This window comes from Aotus nancymaae, unplaced genomic scaffold, assembly GCF_030222135.1.
Source record: "Aotus nancymaae isolate 86718 unplaced genomic scaffold, 86718_ANA_hifiasm-v0.15.2.pri h1tg000011l, whole genome shotgun sequence".
NCBI lineage: Eukaryota > Metazoa > Chordata > Mammalia > Primates > Aotidae > Aotus > Aotus nancymaae.
This window is the reverse complement of record NW_026988422.1, coordinates 2,108,984-2,134,070: the sequence shown is the minus strand read 5'-3', so window position 1 is coordinate 2,134,070 and position 25,087 is coordinate 2,108,984. Positions and strand designations below refer to the sequence as shown.

The 25,087-nt window shown below is 40.0% G+C and overlaps 2 protein-coding genes across 3 annotated transcripts in view; one reads left to right on the top strand and one right to left on the bottom strand.

Annotated features, from left to right (window-relative positions):
* The window catches only part of LNP1 (leukemia NUP98 fusion partner 1), a 41,481-nt gene extending 38,791 nt beyond the window's left edge, over nt 1–2,690 (bottom strand). The window contains exon 1 of one of the 2 annotated variants that reach the window (XM_012476958.3): nt 1,426–2,690. The gene's annotated coding sequence lies outside the window, so the exon portion shown is untranslated. The remainder of the gene's footprint in view (nt 1–1,425) is intronic. The other variant, XM_021667018.2, reaches the window with a different exon arrangement.
* Nucleotides 2,555–25,087, top strand: part of TOMM70 (translocase of outer mitochondrial membrane 70) — a 39,766-nt gene continuing 17,233 nt past the window's right edge. The window contains exons 1-5 of the mRNA XM_012476933.3: nt 2,555–3,241; nt 16,974–17,147; nt 17,616–17,742; nt 19,178–19,287; nt 22,271–22,419. Of these exons, the coding sequence (XP_012332356.2) occupies nt 2,918–3,241; nt 16,974–17,147; nt 17,616–17,742; nt 19,178–19,287; nt 22,271–22,419 (884 nt within the window). The 5' untranslated portion in view covers nt 2,555–2,917. The remainder of the gene's footprint in view (nt 3,242–16,973; nt 17,148–17,615; nt 17,743–19,177; nt 19,288–22,270; nt 22,420–25,087) is intronic.

Here is a 25,087-nt window from a genome sequence, read left to right as displayed (position 1 = left end):
CCTTTCCACTATTTGAGGACCCAAACCAAATTTGTAGTCCTCAACCCAGAAGAAGGCTCTTACAGAACTTGAACATGCTGGCACACTGATCTCAAACTCTCATTCTCAGGAATTGTGAGAAATAAATTTCTATAGTTTATTAGCTGAGTAGTTTTATGGTATTTTTGTCATAGCAGCCTGAACTAAGATGGGAAGAAACTATTTATTGTGCATCTGTTATGTGTTATACATACTCTTAGTAGTTTTCACATATATGAACTAAGAAGTGTCAGAAGGTGTGAAAAGAAAACTATAAGAAAGATACTACACCAAAGTTGATTTTGTTGAAGACTTTACAGCTGATTTTGTGTTTATGTGTGTATATGAACACAACCGCCTAATCATTTGTGGTTGGGTAGGTAAGGCTGAAAAAGAGAGAGGTGTAAAAAGACCTACGGTTTCAAGTATGAGTAACTGCTAAGGGAATAATGGTATTATGAGAAAAAAAGGATAACACAAAGAGAAAGTAGGAGTAGGGTAAGATACTGAGTTATATTTTTGAGAAAAGTCAGGAATCCAAGCAAAACTGCTCAGTAAGTAGTAGAAAATATAGGGCTAGAGGTAAAAAGAGAAGCTATGCCAAGATATATATATATATATATATATATATATATATATATATATATATATATATATTCAGTGATTATCTGCATAGAAATGGTACCTGAAGCAATGAAATTTACTTTGGTTACTAATGGAGAGACTGAAGATAAAGAAGACATATTCTTATAAATGCCTTACTTGAGGAATTCCATCAATTAGGAAGTAGAGAAGAAAATGAGAGAAAAGAGCAGCATAGGCTAGGGAATGGAAATGAGATATTTATCAAAGTATAAAAGTAACAAGAACAGATTCATTTACTAATGCCAATCTTAAATATAAAGCCAAACAAAATCAGGCCTTTAGATAAATATTAACCTAAAACACATTTCAAGAAAATAACACCAATTCCCTTTGGAGAGGGGAACTGCACCCGAGGGGGATTAAAGGAAGACTTTTCACAGTAAACTCTGTAACTTTCGGAATTTAACATAACAGTGTATTGCTTACTCCAATAAATAAGAAAATTAAAAAAAAAAACAAACTTTAAATATGTTCTAGTTCCTATCAAGTTTGTCATTGTTAGCATTCTTCAATCCTTCAAGAGGCCAGAGAAAAACTGAAATTTCAGAAAAAAATAAAACCTAACTTCTGTTCCGAAAAAAGCAAGACAGAGATTATATTAAGGGGGCAGAAAATTTGCCTTTGGGGATTGGGGATCAAGAGGGGAAAGAAGCCGATTGCCGCAACGATCAACTCAATTCCATTGCTATTTTTAGCCTATTTTTTTTAGTCTGTTGCTAAGAAACCCTATTGCCTGAAGGCAATTTACTAATAGGAACTTACATGAAGCAGGAGAAACCGGTGATCCTGAAATTCTTTCAAATTAGGCCATTCTATTTTAATCAGTCCCTTTTGGTGCCACTCGATAAAATATATCCTTTCAATCTTTATGTAGCACTACTGTGATGTTGTTGCACTTAAAAGCAAAAAGATCATTTATTAAATTTTAATGTAAGACTTCTGCAACCAGTATATCAGAAATGGAGAGCCATAGTTCTGATTTTCCATTCATATTTGCATTTTCTTCACGAAAATACCATGGATTTCAAACAATGCCCTGCAAGGTAATTTTTAGATTTTAAGAGATCTGGTGCAGAGCATGGGAAGTTGACAGAAAAAACTATTACAGAAACGAAAGCTCTTAATTGAATTACGAGTTGGGAATGAGAAGGGAAGAGGGCTGAGACAGTTACTGCAAAACAACTGGCGGGGGGCGGGGGGTGTGCGGACCAGAGCCAGATGTGGGCTGATGTGTCACGCAGAAACCAGCTCAAGATGCAAACACGCCAAGAAAGGCTCGAAGCCGGCGGGAATCCTGAGGCTTCGCATTTCTACCAACTCAGTTTAAGAAACCCCTATCAACATAAATGTCATCGCTTTCGTAATTGGTGCCGACGAAGAGCCGCAGCGACCACGCTCAAGCCGTTTCGATTGGAGCCAACCTAGACTTGCCATTTCCTCCTAGTCTTCGGCCATCGCTCTCTGCCCTATAACCTCAAATTCGGCCAAACTAAAATCTGGCTACAGCAGTGATAAGAAGTTCAGTGATACAGCAGGCTTCTTCAGCGCCGAGCTCTTTCCTCACACATCTTTAAATGTCCTTCCAATCCGTTGGTTTCCCCGACACGCGGGCAGAAAACCGAGCTCACGGCCACTGACAAGAAGCGCCGACGTGGCTGTAACGGGAAAACCGGGTCCGAAGTCTACCAGTAAACTGGGCGGCTCGGCCTACGCCCCGCCCACCAGCCGTGTCAGCCAATAGCCTTCACAACTCCTCTGCCACTCCGCCCATTCCAGTGCGGCGGCGCTGCTTTTTCCTCCGCTCTCATCTCTTGAGCGCCCTAGCACGTTGTATACGCACCCCTCCTCGGCTTCACGAGGCAAGAGGCACATCTGCCTTTCTCTCCTGAAGGTTAAGGAGACAACACCAGCTACAACGGGACTCCAGAAGTGAATCTCCTGAACAGCAGCGGGGCGAAAAGAAAGGAAAAGAGTTTCCGAGGACTCGCACTCACGCCCACACTTTCCGTTGACCCGGAAGTGGTTTCTGCTCCTCCTCTCCTGCTACGGTAGAGACTGGAGGAGAAGGACGGCCAGGTCTGGCCCGGCATGCTCTGGGCTTCCGGTGACCTCTGGCCCTTTTCTGTCCGCTCTTTCTGCCCAGCGTGCTCTCTCGCTCATTGCTTTCCTTTGGTCCCTCGGTCTTCCTTCGCACGCTGCTTGGTGATTGTGGCGCCCGCGACAGGCAGGGAGGCGGTGGCGGAGGACACTCGTCATGGCCGCCTCTAAGCCTGTGGAGGCGGCGGTGATCGCAGCAGCTGCACCGAGCTCCGGGAGTGGGGTGGGCGGCGGTGGGACTGCGGGCCCGGGCACGGGGGGGCTGCCGCGATGGCAGCTGGCTCTGGCGGTCGGGGCACCCCTGCTGCTGGGCGCGGGTGCCATGTACCTGTGGAGTCGGCAGCAACGGCGCCGGGAGGATGGAGGCCGGGGCGACGCCAGCGGCCCGAAGCGCAACAGCGAACGGAAGACCCCGGAAGGCAGGGCCAGTCCGGCCCCGGGAAGCGGACACCCCGAAGGTCCCGGAGCTCACCTGGACATGGTGAGGAGCAGCTGCAGGCCGTAGAGGTGGAAACTGGCGGGTGCAGCTTTTCCTTGGCGGGTTGTGCCGGTGAGGGGGCTTCCTGTGAGACGGAAGCTGCCAAGCGGCAGCACAACACGTGGGTTAAGGGAGACTCATTTCTGGCTGCGTGTGGAGGGCACAGAGTAGCCCGAGGCAGGTTACTGGCATTCTTTGATAGTTGCCTTTTGGTTTCAGAAAAAATCTTGCTCTTCTCAGTGACACAGCATTTATCCCTAGTGTCGTAGGTGGGAGGGGGCATTTGCACATACGATGCTTGTATTTAGTAAGTGAAGGAAGCTAAATTCCATGAACGATTGGTACATTGTGATACGAATTGTTTTTGTTATTTCCAAAGCCTACAACTTAATCGGTAAGAACCGTTTAATAACGAGCCACTCCCCCTTTTGGAGTGTGTTTTTGCGAAGCGGGAGTACGTGGGCAACTGCTGTGACGGTTAGTTGACAAAAGCAGAACAATAAAAAAGCCAGTTAGATGGCTTTCTACATACAAAAAGGAGGACTAGACAGGTACTAAAGAGCGAAATGGTGTTCAGTGGCATTTGTTTTACAGCCTCTGAACTGTAAGCAGAACTGTCAAGCTCTCAAGACTCATCCCCTCTCAGGACCTCCGAAGCCCCTTTGACTGCAGGCACTCAGCTCCCGGAACCTCCCCTGCCATGCCCCAGCCCCGAGGTGTCCTTTTACACTCCAGACCCCCTGGCCTTTCTCTCTCAGAAAACGCTCTGCATTGCCCTGTCCCCTCTTGTTGCAAAAGAGTAACAGCCACAGCAGTGCTGACCAGACTTGGCTGCATATAGCCCCCGGCCCCAGCTCCAGGCCTGCATACACGCACACACACACAAAATGGGAGTGACTTCTTAAACTTTTTGATGAAACATATTAAACTCAGTTTTTCTGTTTCACCTGGAAATGTACATGACCAAACCTGATGTGAATGATACAGATTCTCTGATGTTGGGCCGAACATTGGAGTATTTAGTGAACTGCTTTGTATGGTTTTGTTGAACTGAATGTTAAATCCTTTTGGTATCTGACAGCTGTGCAGAGAATTTGCCTGGCTGCGTTTGAAAATACTGGGATTGGTTGTGGTGGATTTTATCTGGGTCTGGAGTTGTTCAGTGGTAGTACCAGAGTAAGTCGTGGTCAGAGAAACCTTTGGTCAGATATCCCCGAGTTTTATACATATGTATATACAGTTGGTCAAGTAACTTCTAATTGTATCCAAGTGTATACACTTAAATCGTATGCAAGTCATTTCCATCTGACACTATTCAGGTTGAACGTATTTTTACTAGGATGTCAAATTAGCTTTAAAGGAAGTTTTGGTGTAGGAGTGAACAAACTACTGTAGTATCTACAGTGTGTGAGGCATTGTGGTAGGCCATGAGAGAGCCATATGATCTTTCCTATGGGAGAGTGAAGCGTTGCCTATTTTCTTAAGATGGAAGAGATTTATCACCAGATAGTAGAGAATCTATGGATTGTGAGAACTAGGATTTGTAACCTTTATAGTAGGCTCTCCAGCATTGTTACTTTGGGAAACTCATTTTATCTCGACCTTAGCATCATCCCTGTAGAATAAGAGGGTTAAAATATTAGATCTCTTCTGTTTCTTCCGGTACTAAAAATTGATGATTCTGATTATGATCATCCATAATAGCTACTGCTGCTATTAAAAGCAGTTATCAAGAAGATTCTTTGAATTATCATGTGTGTTACATCATTTTTAGATGTCTGAAATTCTCCAGTCATTTTCTGTTTCACTTGTTAATTTAGCTTTAATCATGGAAGAATAGTGGATAAAATGAAAGATACATGAAAGTTCTCAGTTCTATAAACATCAAAAAAAAAAAGATAGTTTCTATACATGAAACTCGATGTTGTTTTTTTTTTTGAGATGGAGTTTCACTCTCGTTCAGGCTGGAGTGCAGTCGCGCGATCTCACCTCATCAGTTTCTGCCTCCTGGGTTCGAGCAATTTTCCTGCCTCAGTCTCCTGAGTAGCTGGGATTACAGGTGCCCACCAACATGCCCGGCCAATTCTTGCATTTTTAGTAGAGTCGGGGGTTTCACCGTGTTGACCAGGTTGGTCTCAAACCCCTGACCTCAGGTGATCCACCCGCCTTAGCCTCCCAAAGTGCTAGGATTACAGGCATGAACCACCGCACCTGGCCAAGACTAGATTTTAACATTTCATTATAGTTTCAACCACCCCACCTCATCCCAGGGGTTCTGTACCATTGGTATTTGATAAAACTTAGCCAAATCCTTTTCAGATTTTAGGTTTCCTTAATTCCTCTTTTCTGCTTTTCCACATTGTCTGGATCAACACTGATGATTTTTTAATTTCATGATATTTCATAGTTTTTGTTTTACAAATAACGTTTTATTTACCTGACTGCTGTTAAAAATTAGAATTTTTTTTTTAGATGGAGTAATGTTCTGTCGCCAGGCTGTAGTGCAGTGGTGCGATCTTGGCTCTCTGCAACCTCCGTCTCCCAGGTTCAAGAGATTCTCTTGCCTCAGCCTCCCGAGTAGCTGAGACTGCAGGCACGCACCACCATGCCCAGCTAATTTCTGAATTTTTAGTAGAGACGGGGTTTCACCATGTTGGCCAAGGTGGTCTCCATCTCTTGACCTCGATCCTCCTGCCTCGGCCTCCCAAAGTGCTGGGATTACAGGCGTGAGCCACCTTGCCCGGCCAAAAATTAGAATTTAAGATTGGATTTTTTGTGCAACTTGAACCGCTTTAAAATGATTTGTTTTTGACCGTAAATAAAATAGGGCAAAACACTTGTGCATACCATTGTTCATCTTGTGGAATTTGTAGGCTTACACCTGTAATCTTTGAATTACTGGATTGTTCTTTAGTATAGCACCAATAAGAAGATCTTTTTGATTTTGATTTTTTTTTTTGAGACGGAGTCTTGCTCTGTTGCCTAGGCTGGAATTCAGTGGTGTGATCTTGGTTCACTGTGACCTCCACCTCCCAGGTTCTAGCGATTTCTCCTGCCTTGGCCTCCCGAGTAGCAGAACTACAGGCATGCACCACCACGCCCAGCTAATTTTTTGTATTTTTAGTAGAGACAGGGTTTCACCGTGTTGGCCAGGATGGTCTCGATCTCCTGACCTCATGATCTGCCTGCCTCAGCCTCCCAAAGTGCTGGGATTACAGGTGTGAGCCACAGCACCTGGCCTCGATTTTTTTAAATGGAAATTTATATCTTAACTGTTGGTAACCAGTAAATATTGAAAGACTATTTTTGTCTTCTTTTAATAGTCTAGTCCTTAGTTATTATTAAACCATCTAAATGTAGTTGATCACTAATTGTAGTTTCTTATCTGTGGTTGGAGAAATTGCTGTATGTTTGAATAGCACCTCTAAATTGGCAACCACAGTGGGTTTTACTGATTTCTGGAAGCACTTGCTTTAACTGATGGAAAACCTGGCAGAATCCTGATGTCCTAAACTGTTCTTTCTCCACCTGAGCAATAGCTACAATTTTTAAGGGAATGAATAAATAGACAAATATCGTTTGTTTAGGGTTTGATATCAGCAAGTAGAATGGAAAATCTGTGTTTTTGTCTTTTGTCTTGCGTTTACCTTAATGCAAAATGATAGAATTACTGGGCTTCCGTCTATTGGATTTGCGATTTTCCTGTATAATTAGAGTGTACATTTACCTTTTTTCTGGGCTAGCAAAAACTTGTAAAGCAAGTGCAAAGGATATTCATAGTTGTTTTAATTCATGGGAACATTAGGGTATCACTGAAGAAAAGCATTTAGTCGCAGTTGATAGTGCCTAAGACTGAGGTACTTACAATATTAGATTATATTCCATTTTGAACCATTATTATAAAATCTACCATGATGTGCCATTTTGCTTCAGTAATTTTTTTAAACTTGAAGAATTAATTTTTTTTTAATTGTAAGACTTCTTTGAAGATCATATCATCTATAATGCTTCTCAATCTGTGGGCTTTTGAATCATCACAAGGGACCACTGCACGTATATTCCAAGCATGATATCCTATCTGTACCAGTATCCCAGGCACTTCTTTTTCAAACATCCTGTGATTAAAAAAAAAAAAAATGCACTTATTTAAAAGCATTATTGACTTCATAGTAATTTTTTGTTCAGTTGTTAATCTGTTAATAAAAAAATGCATTCATTCTTGTATTCACATTTAACATGACACAGAGGTTATCCCATGTGAAATGGTTAGAAACCAATAATCTAAGCCAGTTTACTACAGTACTAGGAAGGGGAAGACGTGCCTACAGATTTTAGTAAAGCGTCAAGGACTGCATAATCTGTTCTTATTGATCATCTTATTTGAAGTGAAATCATTCTCTCCCCCAATTGATCTGTTTTGAGTCATTTAAAAAAAAAAAAAACAGGGTTAACAATGGCATGCCTCTCCAAGTTTAGTTAACACCTGTCAATCTTTATCTGAATCCTTGGCAATATTTCATATTGTGCTCTAAATGTCGTCACTTTTCTTGCTTCTGAGGTACTAAATTTTCCTGATTAAAAGAAAATCCTGATACCATGCCTCACTGATTATTAGTCTCCTTATTATAACACAGAGGTCATTTCAGAAACTTCAGAGACAAGTTTCTGAAATGACCTCTGTATTTTCAGAACCCAGTGTAAGTGCATAGCAGGTGTTGAATGAATGAAGTTTTATTTTTTGACTAATAATTGAGGGTTCCTTTGACATCCATAAGTTTATATTATGTGTTTGTGTGTATGTATGTATAAATCTCACAGGTGGTATATTTTTTCAGATTTTCCAGTCTTTCATTTTTGTTCTACCAGTTAATGCTGGATTCCATGTAAATCTTTTTTTTTTTTTTTTTGAGTTGGAGTCTCACTCTGTCACCCAGACTGGAATGCAGTGGTGCAATCTCCGCCCCCTGGTTCAAGGGATTCTCCTGCCTCAGCCTCCCAAGTAGCTGGGATTACAAGTGCTTGCCACCACGCCTGGCGAATTTTTGTATTTTTAGTAGAGACAGGGTTTCACCATGTTGGCCAGTCTGGTCTTGAACTACTGACCTGAAGCAATCCACCTGCCTCTCCCTCCAAAAGTGCTAGGATTACAGGTGTGAGCCTCCATGCCCGGCCCCTTCTAAATCTTAAACCTCATTTGGGCATACTTTTTGTAAATCAGTTGATTTTTGTGTGACCTACAAACCCATAATCCTGCAGAAGCAGTCATTGTACAGTATGTTCTTCCTAGGTAAAGAGTTATTATAATTTAGTAGGTGGGGTTGGTTGTAGATTTTTTAAATTTCAAGACATGAGATGAGAAAAGACTTCTTCATTATCTTAGATTTTCTTCTTTATTAGGTTTGAATCTTTATCATCTTAGGCATTGCTATCCTAGGTTTTATTTATATGAAAGTAACAATTGGTTGGCTGGGTGCAGTGGCTCACGCCTGTAATCCCAGCACTTTGGGAGGCTGAGGCAGGCGGATCACCTGAGGTCAGGAATTCAAGACTGGCCTGGCCAACATGGTGAAACCCTATCTCTACAAAATACAAAAATTAGCCGGCCATGATGGCAGCTGCCTGTAATCCCCAGCTACTCAGAAGTTGAGTGGGGAACAATCCTTTGAACCCCAAAGGTGGGGGGAAAAAAAGTAACAACTGGTCAGTAAGTTCTAAACATTGTTTCTCATACAGTTAGTGTTCCAGAGTTATTTAGGTTGCAGTGAGCTGAGATCATACCATTGCACTCCAGCCTGAGCAACAGAGTGGAAAACAAAAACAAAGTAACAATGAGTATTGAAACATTGTTTCTCATACAGTAAGTGTTCCAGAATTATTTGCTACTTCTGTAAAGCTGTGATTTAAATATAATATGTGCTTTTTGAGTTTGAGAAATTTAAGAGAATAAAATCATTTTAAAAGAAATATCAAACCACCTAAGGTATATTTCAACTGGGTATAAGTGTGTCATCATGGTGACAAATTAATACCCATTTTATTTTCTCACACACAGATTAATGTGCCTAAGTCTAGCTCATTTTCTTTCACAATGACTACACGTGATCATCAGTTTAATATTTTATAAATGCTGAGAATTTACAATAGTTTTCTTATTGCCAGATGTGTATCATTGGTAGGTTTTTGCAGTGTAGTCATGCAGTCATGTCACAGGACGTGTTTTTAGAGGCTGGTACTTTTTTGATTTTCTGAGCTTCTGTGTGTGGGCTAATCCTTTTAGTGTTATTTTTCTTTCATGGAGTACTTTCCCGTCTGTCTTCTCTTAGTCATTTTAATTCAGAGCAGATTCTCATGAGTAGCCTTCACTGACTATCTTATGCAAAACCTGATTTTCTTACTTTGTATTCTACTAGATTTACCTGGATTTGACCTTAATATTGTAGCTTTCATTTCAAAATGTAACCTGTTTTCTAGAGTAGATTTGGTGTCATCAAGAGTTGAGGAGTATGTTCCTAGGTTCTGCCTTGTTTGACAAGTCTCAGTACACTGAAGAGAGAAAATATATATTTATTATTTTTTTATTTCATTTATTTATTTATTTATTTTGAAACGGATTTTCGCTCTTGTTACCGAGGCTGGAGTGCAATGGTGCGATCTCGGCTCACCGCAACCTCCGCCTCCTGGGTTCAGGCAATTCTCCTGCCTCAGCATCCTGAGTAGCTGGGACTACAGGCACACGCCACCATGCTCAGCTAATTTTTTGTATTTTTAGTAGAGACGGGGTTTCACCATGTTGACCAGGATGGTCTCGATCTCTTGACCTCGTGATCCACCCGCCTCGGCCTCCCAAAGTGCTGGGATTACAGGCGTGAGCCACCGCGCCCGGCCTATTTTTTTTATTTCAATAGCTTTTGGGATACAGGTGGTTTTTGGTCACATGTATGAATTGTATAGTGGTAAAGTCTGAGACTTTAGTGCATGCATCACCCAACTGTACCTTGTACCCAATATGTAGTTGTTTTTTTTTTTTTATCATTCACATGCTCGGCCACCCTCCCCACTGAGTCTCCATAGTTTATTATATCCCTCTGTATGCCTTTGTGTACGTGTAGCTGAGCTCCCACTTTTAAGTGAGAACATACGTATTTGGTTTCCCATTCCTGAGTTACTTCACTTAGAATAATGGCCTCTAGTTCCATCTAAGTTGCTGTAAGACATTGTTTCATTTTTGTTCGTTTTAATGGCCGAGTAGTATTTCATGTGTATATATACCACACTTTATCCACTTATTGATCAGTGGGCACTTAGATTGGTTCCTTTTTTTTTTTTTTTTGAGACGGAGATTTGCTCTTGTTGCCCAGGCTAGGGTGCAATAATGCGATCTCAGCTCACAGCAACCTCCACCTTCCAGGTTCAAGTGATTCTCCTGCCTCACCCTCCCGAGTAGCAGGTAGCTGGGATTATGGGCAGGCGTCATCACACTGGGCTAATTTTGTATTTTTAGTAGAGAAGGGGTTTCTCCATGTTGCCCAGGCTGGTCTCAAACTCCTGACCTCAGGTGATCTGCCCACCTCGGCCTCCCAAAGTGCTGGGATTATAGGCATGAGCCACTGCAACCAGGCAGTTCCATATCTTTGCAGTGGTAAATTGTGCTGCAATAAACATACATGTGTAGGTGTCTTTTTGATGTAGTGACTTCTTTTCCTTTGGGTAGATACCCAGTAGTGGAATTGCTGGATTGAATGGTAGATCTACACCTAGTAGTGGAATTGCTGAATCTAATGGTAGATGTATTTTAGTTCTTTAAGAAATCTCCAGGCTGGGCACTGGGGCTCACGCCTGTAATCCCAACACCTTGGGAGGCCTAAGTGGGTGGATCACCTGAGGTCAGGAGTTTGAGACCAGCCCAGCCAATATGGTGAAACCCCGTCTCTACTAAAAGTACAAAAATTAGCTGGGTGTGCTGGTGTGTGCCTGTAATCCTAGCTACTCAGGAGGCTGAGGCAGGAGAATGGCTTGAACCTGGGAGACAGAGGTTGCAGTGAGCCGAGATCATGCCACTGCCCTCCAGCCTGGGCGACAGAACCAGACGCTGCCTCAAAACAAAAAAAATCTCCATACTGTTAGAAAAGATACAGTGTTTCTCAGTGTTTTCTTAGGTTTATTACCCGAAGTATTTACTTTTGATCTTGTGTCTCACTTGAATAATTTTGGATTTATGTGTATGTGTATATGTAGTTGCTACTTTTTACTGATAATTTTCTGCTTGTCAGCTAAAGAATTTACCAACTACCTAATACACAGTTATGCATCACTTTACAGTAGAGATGTGTTCCAAGAAATGCATCATTAGTTGATGCATTAGTTGATTCCATGGAGTATACTGACACAAACCTAGGAGGTACAGCCTACTACACACCCACGCTATATGGCATAACCTAGTGATCTAGGCTACAAACCTGTACTACATTTTATTGTGTTGAGTACTGTGGGCAATTGTAACACAATGGTGAATATTTGTGTACTTACACATAGAAATGGTACACTTGTATACCATGGGCACTTAACCATGGAGCGTGTCAGACTGGAAGCTGCTCTGGGTCAGTGGGTGACGGAATGTGAAGGCCTAAGACGTTACTGAATGCTACTGTAGTATACTGTTTAAACACTGTACCCTTAGGCTACACTAAGTTTATAAAATATTTGTCTTCAACAATAAATTAATGTTAGCTTACTGTAACTTTTTTATTTTCTGAAATTTATATTTTTTTTACTTTTTACTTTTTTGTGATAACACTTAGCTTAGCGTACAGCTACTTAGAAGGCTACGGCAGCAGAATTGCTTAAGTTCAGGAATTTGATGCCAGCCTGGACGAATAGGGAGACTGTCTTTTAAAAAAAAAAACCGCCTGTAATCCCAGCACTTTGGGAGGCCGAGGCGGGTGGATCATGAGGTCAAGAGATCGAGACCATCCTGGTCAACATGGTGAAACCCCGTCTCTACTAAAAATACAAAAAATTAGCTGGGCATGGTGGTGCGTGCCCATAGTCCCAGCTACTCAGGATGCTGAGGCAGGAGAATTGCCTGAACCCAGGAGGCAGAGGTTGCGGTGAGCCGAGATCGCGCCATTGCACTCCAACCTGGGTAACAAGAGAGAAACTCCGTCTCAAAAAAAAAGAAAACAAAAAACCATGCTTAGCTTGAAACAAAAGCACATTGTACAGCTTGACAAAAATATTTTTTTTCTTTTTATCCCTAATCTGTAAACTTTTTCTTATTTAAAATTTTTTTTTTAAACTTTTAAGCTTTTTTGTTAAAAACTAAGACACAAACACATTAGCCTAGGCTAGATGTGTCAGAATCATCAAGGTCAGAATCATCAGTATCCCTGTCCTCCTCCGCATCTTGTCCTACTGGAAGATTTTCAAGGGAATTAACATGAATAGAGCTGTCATTTCTTACGATAAGAAACCTTCTTCTGGAATAGCTCTTGGAGGACCTGGCCTGAGGCTATTTTATAGTTAACTTAAAAAAGGAATATACTAACATAACAATAAAAGTATAGCATACGTATAGTAAATACATAAACCAGTAACATAGTTGTTTATTGTCATTCTCAATTTTTTTTTTTTCTGAGATGGCATCTCCTGTTGCCCAGGCTGGAGTGACACCATCTTGGCTCACTAGAACCTCCAACTCCCAGGTTCAAGTGATTCTCCTGCCTCTGCCTCCTGATAGCTGGGATTACAGGCACTCGCCGCCATACCTGCCTAATTTTTTTCTATTTTTAGTAGAGATGGGGTTTCACCTTGTTGGTCAGGCTGGTTTCAAACTCCTGACCTCAAATATTCCACCTGCCTCAGCCTCCCAAAGTGCTGGGATTACAGGCATGAGCCACTGCACCTGGCCTCAATATATGCTATTCTTGTATACAGGTATAGTAGGTTTGTTTACACCGCCAGCACCACAAACACGTGAGTAATGCGTTACAATGGCTGTGACATCACTAGGCAATAGAAATTTTTCAGCTCCATTATAATCTTACGGGACCACCATTGTATATTGAGTCTGTCACTGACTAAAACATTGTTTTGTGGCATATAACTGTACATTTTCATAATGGAATTTTAGTGTTTTGATCAGTAATAGTTATTTTGCAAGACTGACAGTTGTTTGTTTCCTACCCTGGCCTCCAGTATGGTCCTTCAGGATAAAGACTACACTGTTGGTTATTGTATGGTAGAATCACATCAAGTAAAATACATTCAATTATACTTGCTTGGCAAAAAAAAAAAAAAAAAATTATGCTGATGATTCTGTTTGTCTTTGACTTTAATGACCTTATGCCTTGGAGCCAGAAGTACACGAGACAATGATACTTGAGTGTGTTTCCTTGGTTCTCTCTGTCCTTTTTTTTATTATTATTTGGATGGAGTCACACTCTGTCTGCCAGGCTGGAGTACAGTGGCATGATCTCCACTCACCGCACCCTCTGCCTCCCGGGTTCAAGGGATTCTCCTCCTCAGCCTCCCGAGTAACTGGGACTACAGGTGCCCGCCACCACTCCCGGCTAATTTTTCTATTTTTCTAGAGACGGAATTTCACCAGGTTGGCCAGGCTGGTCTCAAACTCCTGACCTCAGGTAATCCACCTGCCTCGGCCAAACTGCTGGGATTGCAGGCATGAGCCACCGTCTAGCCAATTGAGTTTATTTTAAACCTTTATTAGATACATGAAGATTTGTGATTATTTTGTCTTTTTGGCAGATTCTACCTTTTATCAGTAAAACTATCCAGACATCATCTGATACTTTTGAATGGTGTTTTGTCTGATATTGCCTTTTTTTAATTTTTATTTTTTAATACTCACCTTCCACAACTTTTACATTCCTTTTTTTAAAAAATTGTTTGGCCTTATTATGTCATTTTGTTTTACATCATGCCTTATAGCCAGCATGTAGTTATTTTTGGTTTTAAACAATTTGAAAATCTTTTAATGCAGGGATCTAAATTACCCACAGTTATTGTTACTATTGACATGTTTAGTGATTACTGCCATATTTACTCTACTTTTTTGTTTTCTATTTTACCTTCCTTTCTGCTTTTTGATGTATTGGTCATTTCCCTATTTGGGGGGTTATTTTTAGTGGTAAGGAAGTTGTATGTTTCTATTTCTGTCCTTGTGTTCAACCTCAAATGCTGGTTTGGCTAGGTATAAGACTTTAGTTACAAATAATCTTGCTTTAGAACTTGGAAATTGTTAATTGGTTTTTAGTACCACATGTTGGTGACAGTCTGGCACTGGATTGTTTTTCTTCCTAAATAGTTTACGATTTTTGTTATGAAATTTCACCATGATGTATCCAAAAATGCATGTCATTTTTCTTCAACTCCAAGAATTTCTCTGATTCCTTAGATTTTTTTTTTTTCCTATTCCTTTCCTTTTAGAACTCCAGATAGGCAAATGATGGAACTTCTGGATTTATACTTCATGGAATTTAATTTCTCCAAGCTTCCCACCTCCCTATCCTCTGTTTCCACAGCAGTCTGTCAGGTTTCCTCCATTCTCTACTTGTTAGTTCGTTCCTCAGCTATGTCTGTTTTAATATATGCCAATCTGTTGAATTAATTGTTAATAATCTTTTTTCATTTTCAAGATTTCTAATTGGTGCTCTTTAAAAGCAACCATTTTTTAATGACGGCAAGATAGCCTCTGATTTTTTTTTTTAAACTAAAATTTTTTGTTTGCTTGGTTTATCCTGCTTTCTCAGATACTACTTTTCTATTTGAGTTAGGGGGCCTCTTTTTTTATATATTGGCTTTCCTTTATTGTTAGTAATTCTGTTTTGTGTGCTCTCTTGAAAGACAGAGGCAAGGTATTGCCCTGTCATTGTCACTTGTGTCTTTTAAGAGTCTGGTCTCAGCCAGGCGCAGTGACTCACACCTGTAATCCCCACGCTTTGGGAGGCCAATGAGGGCGGATCATGAGGTCAAGAGATGGAGAGATCAAGACCATTCTGGCCAACATAGTGAAACCCCATCTCTACTAAAAATACAAAAACTAGCTGGGTGTGATGGCACGTGCCTGTAGTCCAAGCTGCCCAGGAGGCTGAGGCTGGAGAATCCACTAAATCTGGGACGTGGAGATTGCAGTGAGCCGAGATCACGTCACTGCACTCCAGCCTGGCGACAGAGTAAGACTCTGTCTCAAAAAAAAAAAAAGAGTCTGGTCTCAATGTCTCTGTATGTTGTCCAGGCTAGTCTCGAACTCCTGAGCTCAAGCGATTCTCCTGCCTCAGCATCCCAAGTATCTGAGACTACAGATGTGTGCCATGGTACCTGGCCACTTGTCTCTCGAGTATAGAAGATCCCCACTTCTGAATGACAGCCCTACTCTGATGTGATTTCTGCTTCCTCCGGTGGAGTGGGAGGATTGTTGAGGTTGTCTCAAATGCAAGTTTTCTAGCGATCACCCTGATGATTGCCCCCTAGAGCCTACAACTACATAAGGGATTCCTAGTTTTGCTTTATTGTGGGTGTTTTGTGGGTGTTCCTCTGTCAGTCCTGTAACAGTCTCTGTTATTCCTGGCACGTATTCATAGTCCTGAAACATATGTATCCTTGAAATTTAACTTATATTTCAAAGCTGTTGGAAGATAATTAAGACTGCTGACAAATGGAAGACTTTAAGTTCATCTATTAATTTATATGTGCTTGTCTTGGTTCCTTTCATCCTCCTACATCAGTTTTAAAATATGCATTCTTGTTGACACTAGCTAGCTTAAAGTAGCTATGTAATATTCTGAACTTAGAGCTCCCTAGAAATCCTTTGCACAATAAATCTTTTAAAAACCTCAAAGTGCTACAGCCTTTTTGGAAAAGTCTGAGTGTTTTTTGAAATTAACAATATATAATCCTCCAGCCTGGGCAACATGGCAAAATCCCATCTCTACTAAAAATAAAAAAATTAGCCGGGTGTGGTGGTAACCCTAGCTACTTGGGAGGCTGAGGCAGGAGAATCACTTGAACCCAGGAGGTGGAGGTAGCAGCGAGCCAACATTGTGCCACTGTACTCCAACTTGGGCGACAGAGAGAGACCCTGTCTCAATTAAAAACACACACACACACACACACACACACACACACACAGACACACCCCTTTTATCCTAGAACATGGAGGTAGGGGGATTGCTTGAGCCCAGGAATTGGAGACTAGCCTGGGCAATATAGCAAGACACCTGGTGCTTTTTTTTTTTTTTTTTTTTTTTTTGGTAAGACCAGAGTCTAACTCTCTCACCTAGGCTGGAGTGCAGTGGCGTGATCTCAGCTTACCTCAGCCTCTGCCCCCTGAGTTAAGCAATTCTCATGCCTCAGCCACCCGAGTCGCTGGGACTGCAGGCGTGTGCCACCATACACAGCTATTTTTTGTATTTTTAGTAGAGATAGGGTTCCACTATGTTGGCCAGCCTGGTCTCAAACTCCTGGCCTCAAGTGATCCACCCACCTCAGCCTCTCAAAGTGCTGGGATTATAGGCATGAGCCACCGCGCCTGGCCAAGATACGCTTTTTGACTCAACAATCCTACTAGTGGGAATCTATTTAATGAAGATATTTGTATGAAGCAACTTACATTGTAAACAGCCATTCTGTCCTGCTGTTATCAGTTTATTGTTTAATCACTGTGGTCTGAGTCTGTGAATGTTGATTAGTGTTTGGTAATTGTTTTCTCTCATTTCAGAACTCTCTTGATAGAGCCCAAGCAGCCAAGAACAAAGGCAATAAGTATTTTAAAGCTGGAAAATATGAACAAGCTATTCAGTGCTATACTGAGGCTATTAGCTTGTGCCCGACAGAGAAGAATGTCGATCTTTCTACATTTTATCAGAACAGAGCTGCTGCCTTTGAACAGTTGGTGTGTACCCTAGGTTGTTTCTTCTGCTGCTTTTGTTTCTTTTTATTTGCTTAAAGTTTCAGGTAATGCTACTCAAATAAACCTAATATAGTTTTTGGAAGTTGTTTCAAAATTATGGGATATTTCTTTTTATTTCCATTAATTGCAAAACTTTTTTAAGAACAAATTCTGTAGTTTTGCTGACTACAGATACACGCCAAAGTTAAGTATATTTCTGATTTTATAAAATTAGATAGTATAGAAAATTAAAGTTTCTGGTGACCCTAGTCTCCTCAACACTTTGAGGCGATTTCTTTAACTTTTTGATATTTATATGAGTTTTGTAATATATGGCAGATATTAACTCTTTGTATTAGGAACACTTTTTTTATTTTAGGACTTTTAATACTTAGCCTACTACATTTAAACTGATTTCTGCTGAACTATACTTCCTTTAGTGTGACTTTTTAAAAATACTTTCAATTACAGCAAAAATGGAAAGAGGTGGCACAGGATTGTACAAAGGCTGTTGAACTTAATCCCAAATATGTGAAAGCCCTCTTTAGACGCGCAAAAGCCCATGAGAAGCTCGACAACAAGAAGGAATGTTTAGAAGGTGAGGGTAACTTTGTGTTTACCTATGAAAATTGCTTAAGATTTTGTAGTCATCGGTAAATGTGTATGAAACTGCCTTGTGAGTACAAGAATCAGTTGTTTTTAAAAGGTGGACTCTTTTGCAATTAAGATTTTGTCTTCTAGTTTAAATTAAGTTTCCTGATATTTAAGTACTGTCTTGTTCTCAACTGTGGAATTAAATGAATATTAAGATTTGGAGTTTATATACTACACATTTTAAACTTAGCAGCTAATGAGCGTCAGTATAATTCTCTGAATAAGGAATACAGAAAAGATGCTTTAGCAAGTGATAGTGTTTCTAAGATTCTACATATTTCACTTAATATGTATAAATATATGAAATAGCTTTGAGATGAATCATTAAAGAAACATCGTTTTTTGCCCTTGGTGTTTTCAAACATTATTTAATACCCAATTGGAAATTATTGTTTTATACCTAATTTACACCTAATTGGAAATGATGTAATTGGTACAAAGCATCAAAATGATTTTGACATTCTCAGTAAATGCCATAAATATTCTGTGGCCTCTGAATGCCCATTTATCTGCTTCCAAAGCTGCAATTAGAGTATACCTCTGGCCTTTAAAATACATTCTTCTAGGTGATATGAAGCAAAACCAAAGTATAATTTTCTACAGTCTAAAAGTTCTTCCCACTTCATATTTAAGTCTGCTTTAAAAGCATCAGTAAGATTTAGCCATTATTATTCTTATTTTTAAAAATAACATTATTTTTTAAAAGGAAAAGGCCCCTTTCTAAAAAAAAAAAGTGTGGATTACCAAATGTGAGGGTATTTTAGAAGGGATGGTCATTGTTTGAGTGCTTTGAATGAAAGGTTGAGAGGTTAAGAAACTGTTTATCTTTTTAATTTCAAACCACTGCATGCATCTGTGGTTTGAAATTAAATTAATTTAATTTTCAAACCACTGCATGAGCTGTGACACAACCAGATAAAAATGGTATTGAGGCAGATTTATTTGAGAGCTCTGTGGCAAGCTGGCTTTGGAGACAAGGAATAACTCTGAGGCCTATAAAAACACCAGGCATGAGAGAGCCACACTCTGTTGATATGCCTTAAAGTTGTTAGCCAGAAGAGAATTCCTGGATTCCTTGTTTTCTTTGCTATATATAGAATGTTAGAGTGGTGAGGAACATCAGAAATCATGCAGCATAGCCCCTTTCATTTCACAGGTAAGGAAAGCAAACCCCAGAGAAGAGGAGTGACTTTCTGAGCTTTCAGTTTGGTCACAGAGAATATAAAAGTAGGTATTAAGAATCAATTAATTGGAAATGAAACTGTCCCATTAGGCCAGGAATTTCGTTCGGCTTTCTGTAGTTACATTGTACATGTTTGATGCTACTGACCGTCTTTGCAATAATTTTATATTTACTTGTGTGTTTTTCATCATTCTAGATGTCACTGCTGTGTGTATATTAGAAGGGTTCCAAAATCAACAAAGCATGCTGTTAGCCGACAAAGTTCTTAAACTCCTTGGAAAAGAGAAAGCCAAAGAAAAGTATAAGGTAAACTGATACGAGTTGGGGAATAGAGGGAGTACTCTGTACTCTGTAGGGTATTTTCTAGTTCATGCTGCTTAAGCTTAGGCATAGTGGTAATGGCAACAACTGAAATTAGAGCTGGGTTATATTTCTTCTATTATCTTGGGTTTTTAATGATTTGTCCTTTTCCTTTTTTTTTTGAGACGGAGTCTCGCTCTGTTGCCCAGGATGGAGTACAGTGGCGTGGTCTCGGCTCACTGCAACCTTTGCCTCCTGGGTTCAAGCAATTTTCCTGCCTCAGCCTCCTAAGTAGCTGGCATTACAGCACCTGCCACCACGCCCGGCTAATTTTTTGTATTTTTAGTTGAGAGGGGTTTCACCATGTTGCTCAGACTGGTCTCAAACTCCTACTCCTGACCTCGTGATCCTCCTGCCTCGGCCTCCCAAAGTGCTGGGATTATAGGTGTGAGCCACTGCACTCGGCCTGGCTTCTCCTTTTTCAGTAAGAATATATGCTCTGTCCAGTACTTGGAGAATATTGGAATTCATCTGTATTAGGGGTTGCCACACTATGGCCCATAGGCCAATTCTAGTCTGCTGCCTGTTTTTACAAATAATGCTCAGTCACATGTTGTTGTTTTCAGCTGCCTTTGAGATACAAAAGCAGAGCTGAGTGGTTGTGACAGACTGTATAGACTGCAAAGCCTAAAATAATTGCTGTCTGGCCTTTTACAGAAAAATATTTGCCACCTTCTATATTATTAAAGTTTTTAAAGGTATACTGTGTAAGTGAGCATTAGTTTTAGGCCATTATTAACAGGTAGTTTAATTCAACAAACCTTTAATAAAGCTATATGTTTGGCATTTTGGAGGGATGGGTTCAAAGACATGGCCCTTGCTGTTATGGAATTAAAATGTAGTAAGAATGAATGACTGTTACTATGTATAAGAAACACGCTATAATTAAGTGCCCAGGGGAGATGTAAGTAGAGTACCACAGGCATCACTGAACATCACTGGAGAGTCACTGCTAACTCTCACTAATAACGAGGTAATTGTTCCTTTTTCCTTTAATAATAACTTGAGTTTTTTCTTGAATTGATTTTAGTAATCTGTGTGTATTTTTAATTTTACATCTCTGAATGTTAGCTGAGTGAAACCGTTAAAACGGGTTTCTTCACTGCAGGACTTTAATAATCTACTAAGGCATGTCGTGAATCTCTAAGAGGAGTATAACTGCAGTGGTTCTCGGTCTCTCTCTCTCTCTCTCTTTTTTCCTCTGTCACCCAGGTTGGAGTGCAGTGGTACAAGCTTGCTCACTGCAACTTCTGCCTTCTAGGTTCAAGCAATTCTCCTGCCTCAGCCTCCCAAGTAGCTGGGACTACAGGCATGCACCACTACACCTGGCTAGTACTTTGTACTTTAGTAGAGATGGAGTTTCATTTTTACTCAGGCTGGTCTCGAACTCCTAAGTTCAGGTAGTCCACCTGCCTCAGCCTCCCAAAGTGCTAGAATTACAGGCATGAGCCACCATGCCCGGCCCCAGTCTCTTTAAACTATGAATTTTTTTTCTCTTGAGCATCTCATAAGACTGGTGTTTCTCAAAATCACTTTGTAAAACACCATGGTAGAGTCCATCAATTGAGCCTCGAAGGAACCTGGTTTCCTTATATGTAGTGTGGAGTAATTAGTTGGATTGCAAGATGGTAGGAAAATATAAAATACTATATATTTGCACAGGTTACAGATCAGTTTCCACATTTTTTAATCTGTTTGTATGTCACTTTGTGAATCACAAAATACCTTCCATATTGTTTTGATTATTTTTATAACAACCCTATAAGATAAATAAGGCAAGTATTTCAATTTCCATTTTACAGATGAGAACACTGATACTAGAAGTTGAATGACATGCAAAATGTCACATGGCAATAAGTGGCAGAACTAGAATTGTTCCTTTGATACTTAAGTCCATTACTTTTAACAGTTTATTTTCATTTTAAATTTATAACCCTGTATGGAAGGTAGGGAGGTGATAGCTTCATTTCTAAGCTGAAATAGGAAACTAAAACACATTAATGATTTATGTAGCTTCAGGTAAGTGCTATTTAAATTTCTATTTAAGCTTTTCCCCTAAAATGGTAAATGATTGCCACTGTGTATTTCTTCTCAGACTGTATTTAGTAAAATACTAAAATTAGGCATATTTATCACTTGATTAGGTGACCATTTGATTTAAAATATTTATTATATTATCCTAAATTAAAACAAAATGAATCTCTCCCCAGAGAGTGCCCACAGATCAATATGGGTTTTCTTTTAGGCTTCCTTTTTAGTTCTCTTTCTATCCCACTTTCATCTATCCTAGATTAGATAATTTACTTACAAAGCCAGTTCCTTTTTTTCTTCCTTCAAATATGAAGACATTACCAAAGTAACAGTACTGTTATTTCTTATACATAAAATTAAAAATCCTATGTTTCCGTTAAACTCTTTAGGCTGAATTTTGTAGATAAAGGATTCAAAATACATTACGAGGGCCTTTTGGGTGTGTTATTCCCACTTTATATAAAAGTTTATCGTGAAAATTGTGTTTCAGGAGGAATAAAATACTCCCATAATTGTGAATTGGGTTGCTATGCCACAAATAAGTAATCAAAACAGGAAATGTGATTTCAGTATGGTTTTCAGTGGCACTTACCTGTAATGAAGATCTTTAGATGAAAGCCCATGGTAAATGGACTTAATATTTTCAGCACCTGTGTAAGATGTGGTGTTACATCTTTGTAGAGGAAAAAGGCTCTCATTTAAAACTGGCTTTGAACAGCTGGGACTGGCAGCTTTGCCTTTTCCACTGTCTTTTGTTCTGTGTCTTGGAGCTTAATCTTTAGTTATTTAAAAATAAGAATCCAATTTTTATAACAGTTACTCTTAGTGTTCTAGAATATACCTGCTTCTTTGGTTAGTATTTCCCAGTCTGATGTCTTTAAACATGACTAAATTTCAGAATCGTGAACCTCTGATGCCATCTCCACAGTTTATCAAATCTTACTTCAGTTCTTTCACGGATGATATCATTTCCCAGCCCATGCTTAAAGGAGAGAAGTCTGATGAAGATAAAGACAAGGAAGGGGAGGCTTTAGAAGTGAAAGAAAAGTAAGTATGTCACGTGTAGTGTCTGCCTAGCGGGGTTTTGCCGCTTTGAACTTTCCCTAGGGCCCAGATGGGTTCTGAGCCGTCTCACAACGCAGCTATCTATCTGCAGATAGATATAGATAGATAGAAATATAATTAAAAATTATATAATGTTGTTGTTTTTATTATTATCATTATTAAAGACACTTTTCTTTCTAGCAACATGTGTCTGTTACTTCTCTGGTGACTCAAGGTTTTACTGCCAGGAGTCTACCCTGCTTTTCCTAAAGGTCCTACATGATCTTAAGAGGACTCCCATTGAATCCAGTGACTGACTGTGTTTGAATAGAGGCACTAAATTGAAAATAATGGTGTAGCTCAACATGCAGATGTTCTAGTGCAGGTTTAAGTTTTTAATTTGTAAATGGAGATACTTTCAGTGGTGTCCAAAGAGGGAATCTTTTCAAGGTCTTTTCTGCTTGTCTAGGAAGATGCCCATATGGAGGGCTTCTTGTTTGAGCCTGTAGAGAGCTGAAACCAAAGTACAGGATACTATGTTTATAGCTGGAGACCTAGTGATATAATGTCATATAAACCATCTAGCCTGCTTTATCCCATTCATATTTTATAACATTTATATTTTTCTGTTAAGGGTAGCTCTCTGAGAGAAGGTACAATATGATCAACAATATATTTTTTAATGAGTTAGGAAGAAAAGGAAATACTGTTGTAGTAGCCATGCATAACTGGATTTTGCATCTGCAGCATATTGGAGGGTTTGAAGAAGCAAATTGCTTTTGATTTTTATCTTCCAGTTTTTCTACCATTGTTGGTAACCTTTTAAGAGAAGATACTATGCATAATTATACTGTAATCTAAGAATTTTAGTTTATTGATACGTAATCTTTGAAAAGATTGTAGTTGGGAAAGAAATGTTTAAGATGTCATATAGCTCTTGTGATAGTTAGGCAAATAATTTCTTCTTCTGGTTAGTCCTTGTCCCAGAAAAACTGTAATGAATTCAATACCATTATTCTAAAAGCTTTATTTAGAGATGGCAGAACGTAGCTAGCTATCATCAGCACACTAACTGAAATTGGACCCAAGTTTTAAATTTCATTTTACTTTGAGTCTCAGCTTTATCATCCTTTAAATGGAACTAGTAATAGTTTCTTTTTCTCTTTCTTTTCTTATATGGAGTCTCACTCTTTTGCCCAGGCTGGATTGCAGTGGCACGATCTTGGCTCACTGCAACCTCCACCTCCTGGGTTCAGGCGATTCTCCCGCCTAAGCTTCCCGATTAGCTGGGATTATAGGCGCGTGCCACAACACTAGCTAATTTTTGTATTTTCAATAGAGATGTAGTTTCACCATCTTGGCCAGGCTGGTCTCAAATTCCCAACCTCAGGTGATCCGCCCACCTTGGCTTTCCAAAGTGTTGGGATTATAGGCATGAGCCACCACACCTGGGCTATTTGTGCTTTCTTAGCCTGGTGACCTGAGAAACAAAACTAGAACGTAGACCACATTCGAGTGTAATTATAGGAGAGGTTAGCATAGAGCTTATAAGATTTTTGACTAACGTAACTTTTTTTTTTTTTAAAGAGACAGGGTCATGCCAGGCATGGTGGCTCACACCTATAATCTCAGCATTTTGAGAGGCCGAACTGTGCAGATTGCTTGAGCCCAGGATTTTGAGACTAGCCTGGGCAACATGGAGAAACCCTGTCTCTACAGAAGAATAACAAAAATTAGCTTGGCATGGTGGTGTGCACCTATAGTCTTAGAAACCAGGAAGGCTGAGGTAGGAGGATTGCTTGATCCCCAGAGGCAAAGGTTGAAGTGAGCTGATATTGTGCCACTGCACTCTAGCCTGGACAACAGAGCGAGACTCTGTCTCAAAAAACAAAAAGGAGAAAGAGGGGGTCACTCAGGCTGGAGTACAGTGGTGCAATCATGGCTCACTGCAGCCTCCAGCTCCTGAAACAAGCAATCCTCTTGCCTCAACCTCTTGAGTAGCTGGAACTCCAGGTGCACACCACCGTGCCTGGATAATTTTTTTGTTTGTATTTAATTATGGAGATGGGGTCTTGCCATGTTGCCCAGACTGGTCTTGAACTCGTGGGCTCAGGTGATCCTCCCACATCAGCCTTCCAGACTGCTGGGATTACAGGCATGAGCCACTGTGTCTGGTTACATAACCTTTAAGTCATTTGTCAGTTTTCTCTATACAGATGTAACAACTGAAATAAAATGTACTTTAATTTACAATGTCTTACGCTTAGAAGATACTTTATGTACCTCATAACATCTAGTGCAAATTTCAGTTAAAAAAAAATTACTTCTGCAAGCATCTCCATAAAAGTCATCATCTTAGAACAATAATAAGAGACACTGTGCTCACTGCTTTCCAAAACATAGAGAAGGGTGTTTTCAAAAGTCTCATTTGATGGAAGAGTCATCCTTGAAATTTGCTTCTTTAATAAGTTCAGTTATGAATTCTAAGTCTGCTCACACCTCTTCCCTTAGCTTCTGTGACTCTAAACTCACTTTTTCCTATTTCTCTGTTCCTTCTGTTAGCCATTAAACAACTGTTGAGTATCACTGATGTGCCTCAGATACAAACGTGAATAAGACAGGATCCTTACTCATACTGTATATCAGTCTCTCTTTCATTAGCTCGTCTTTT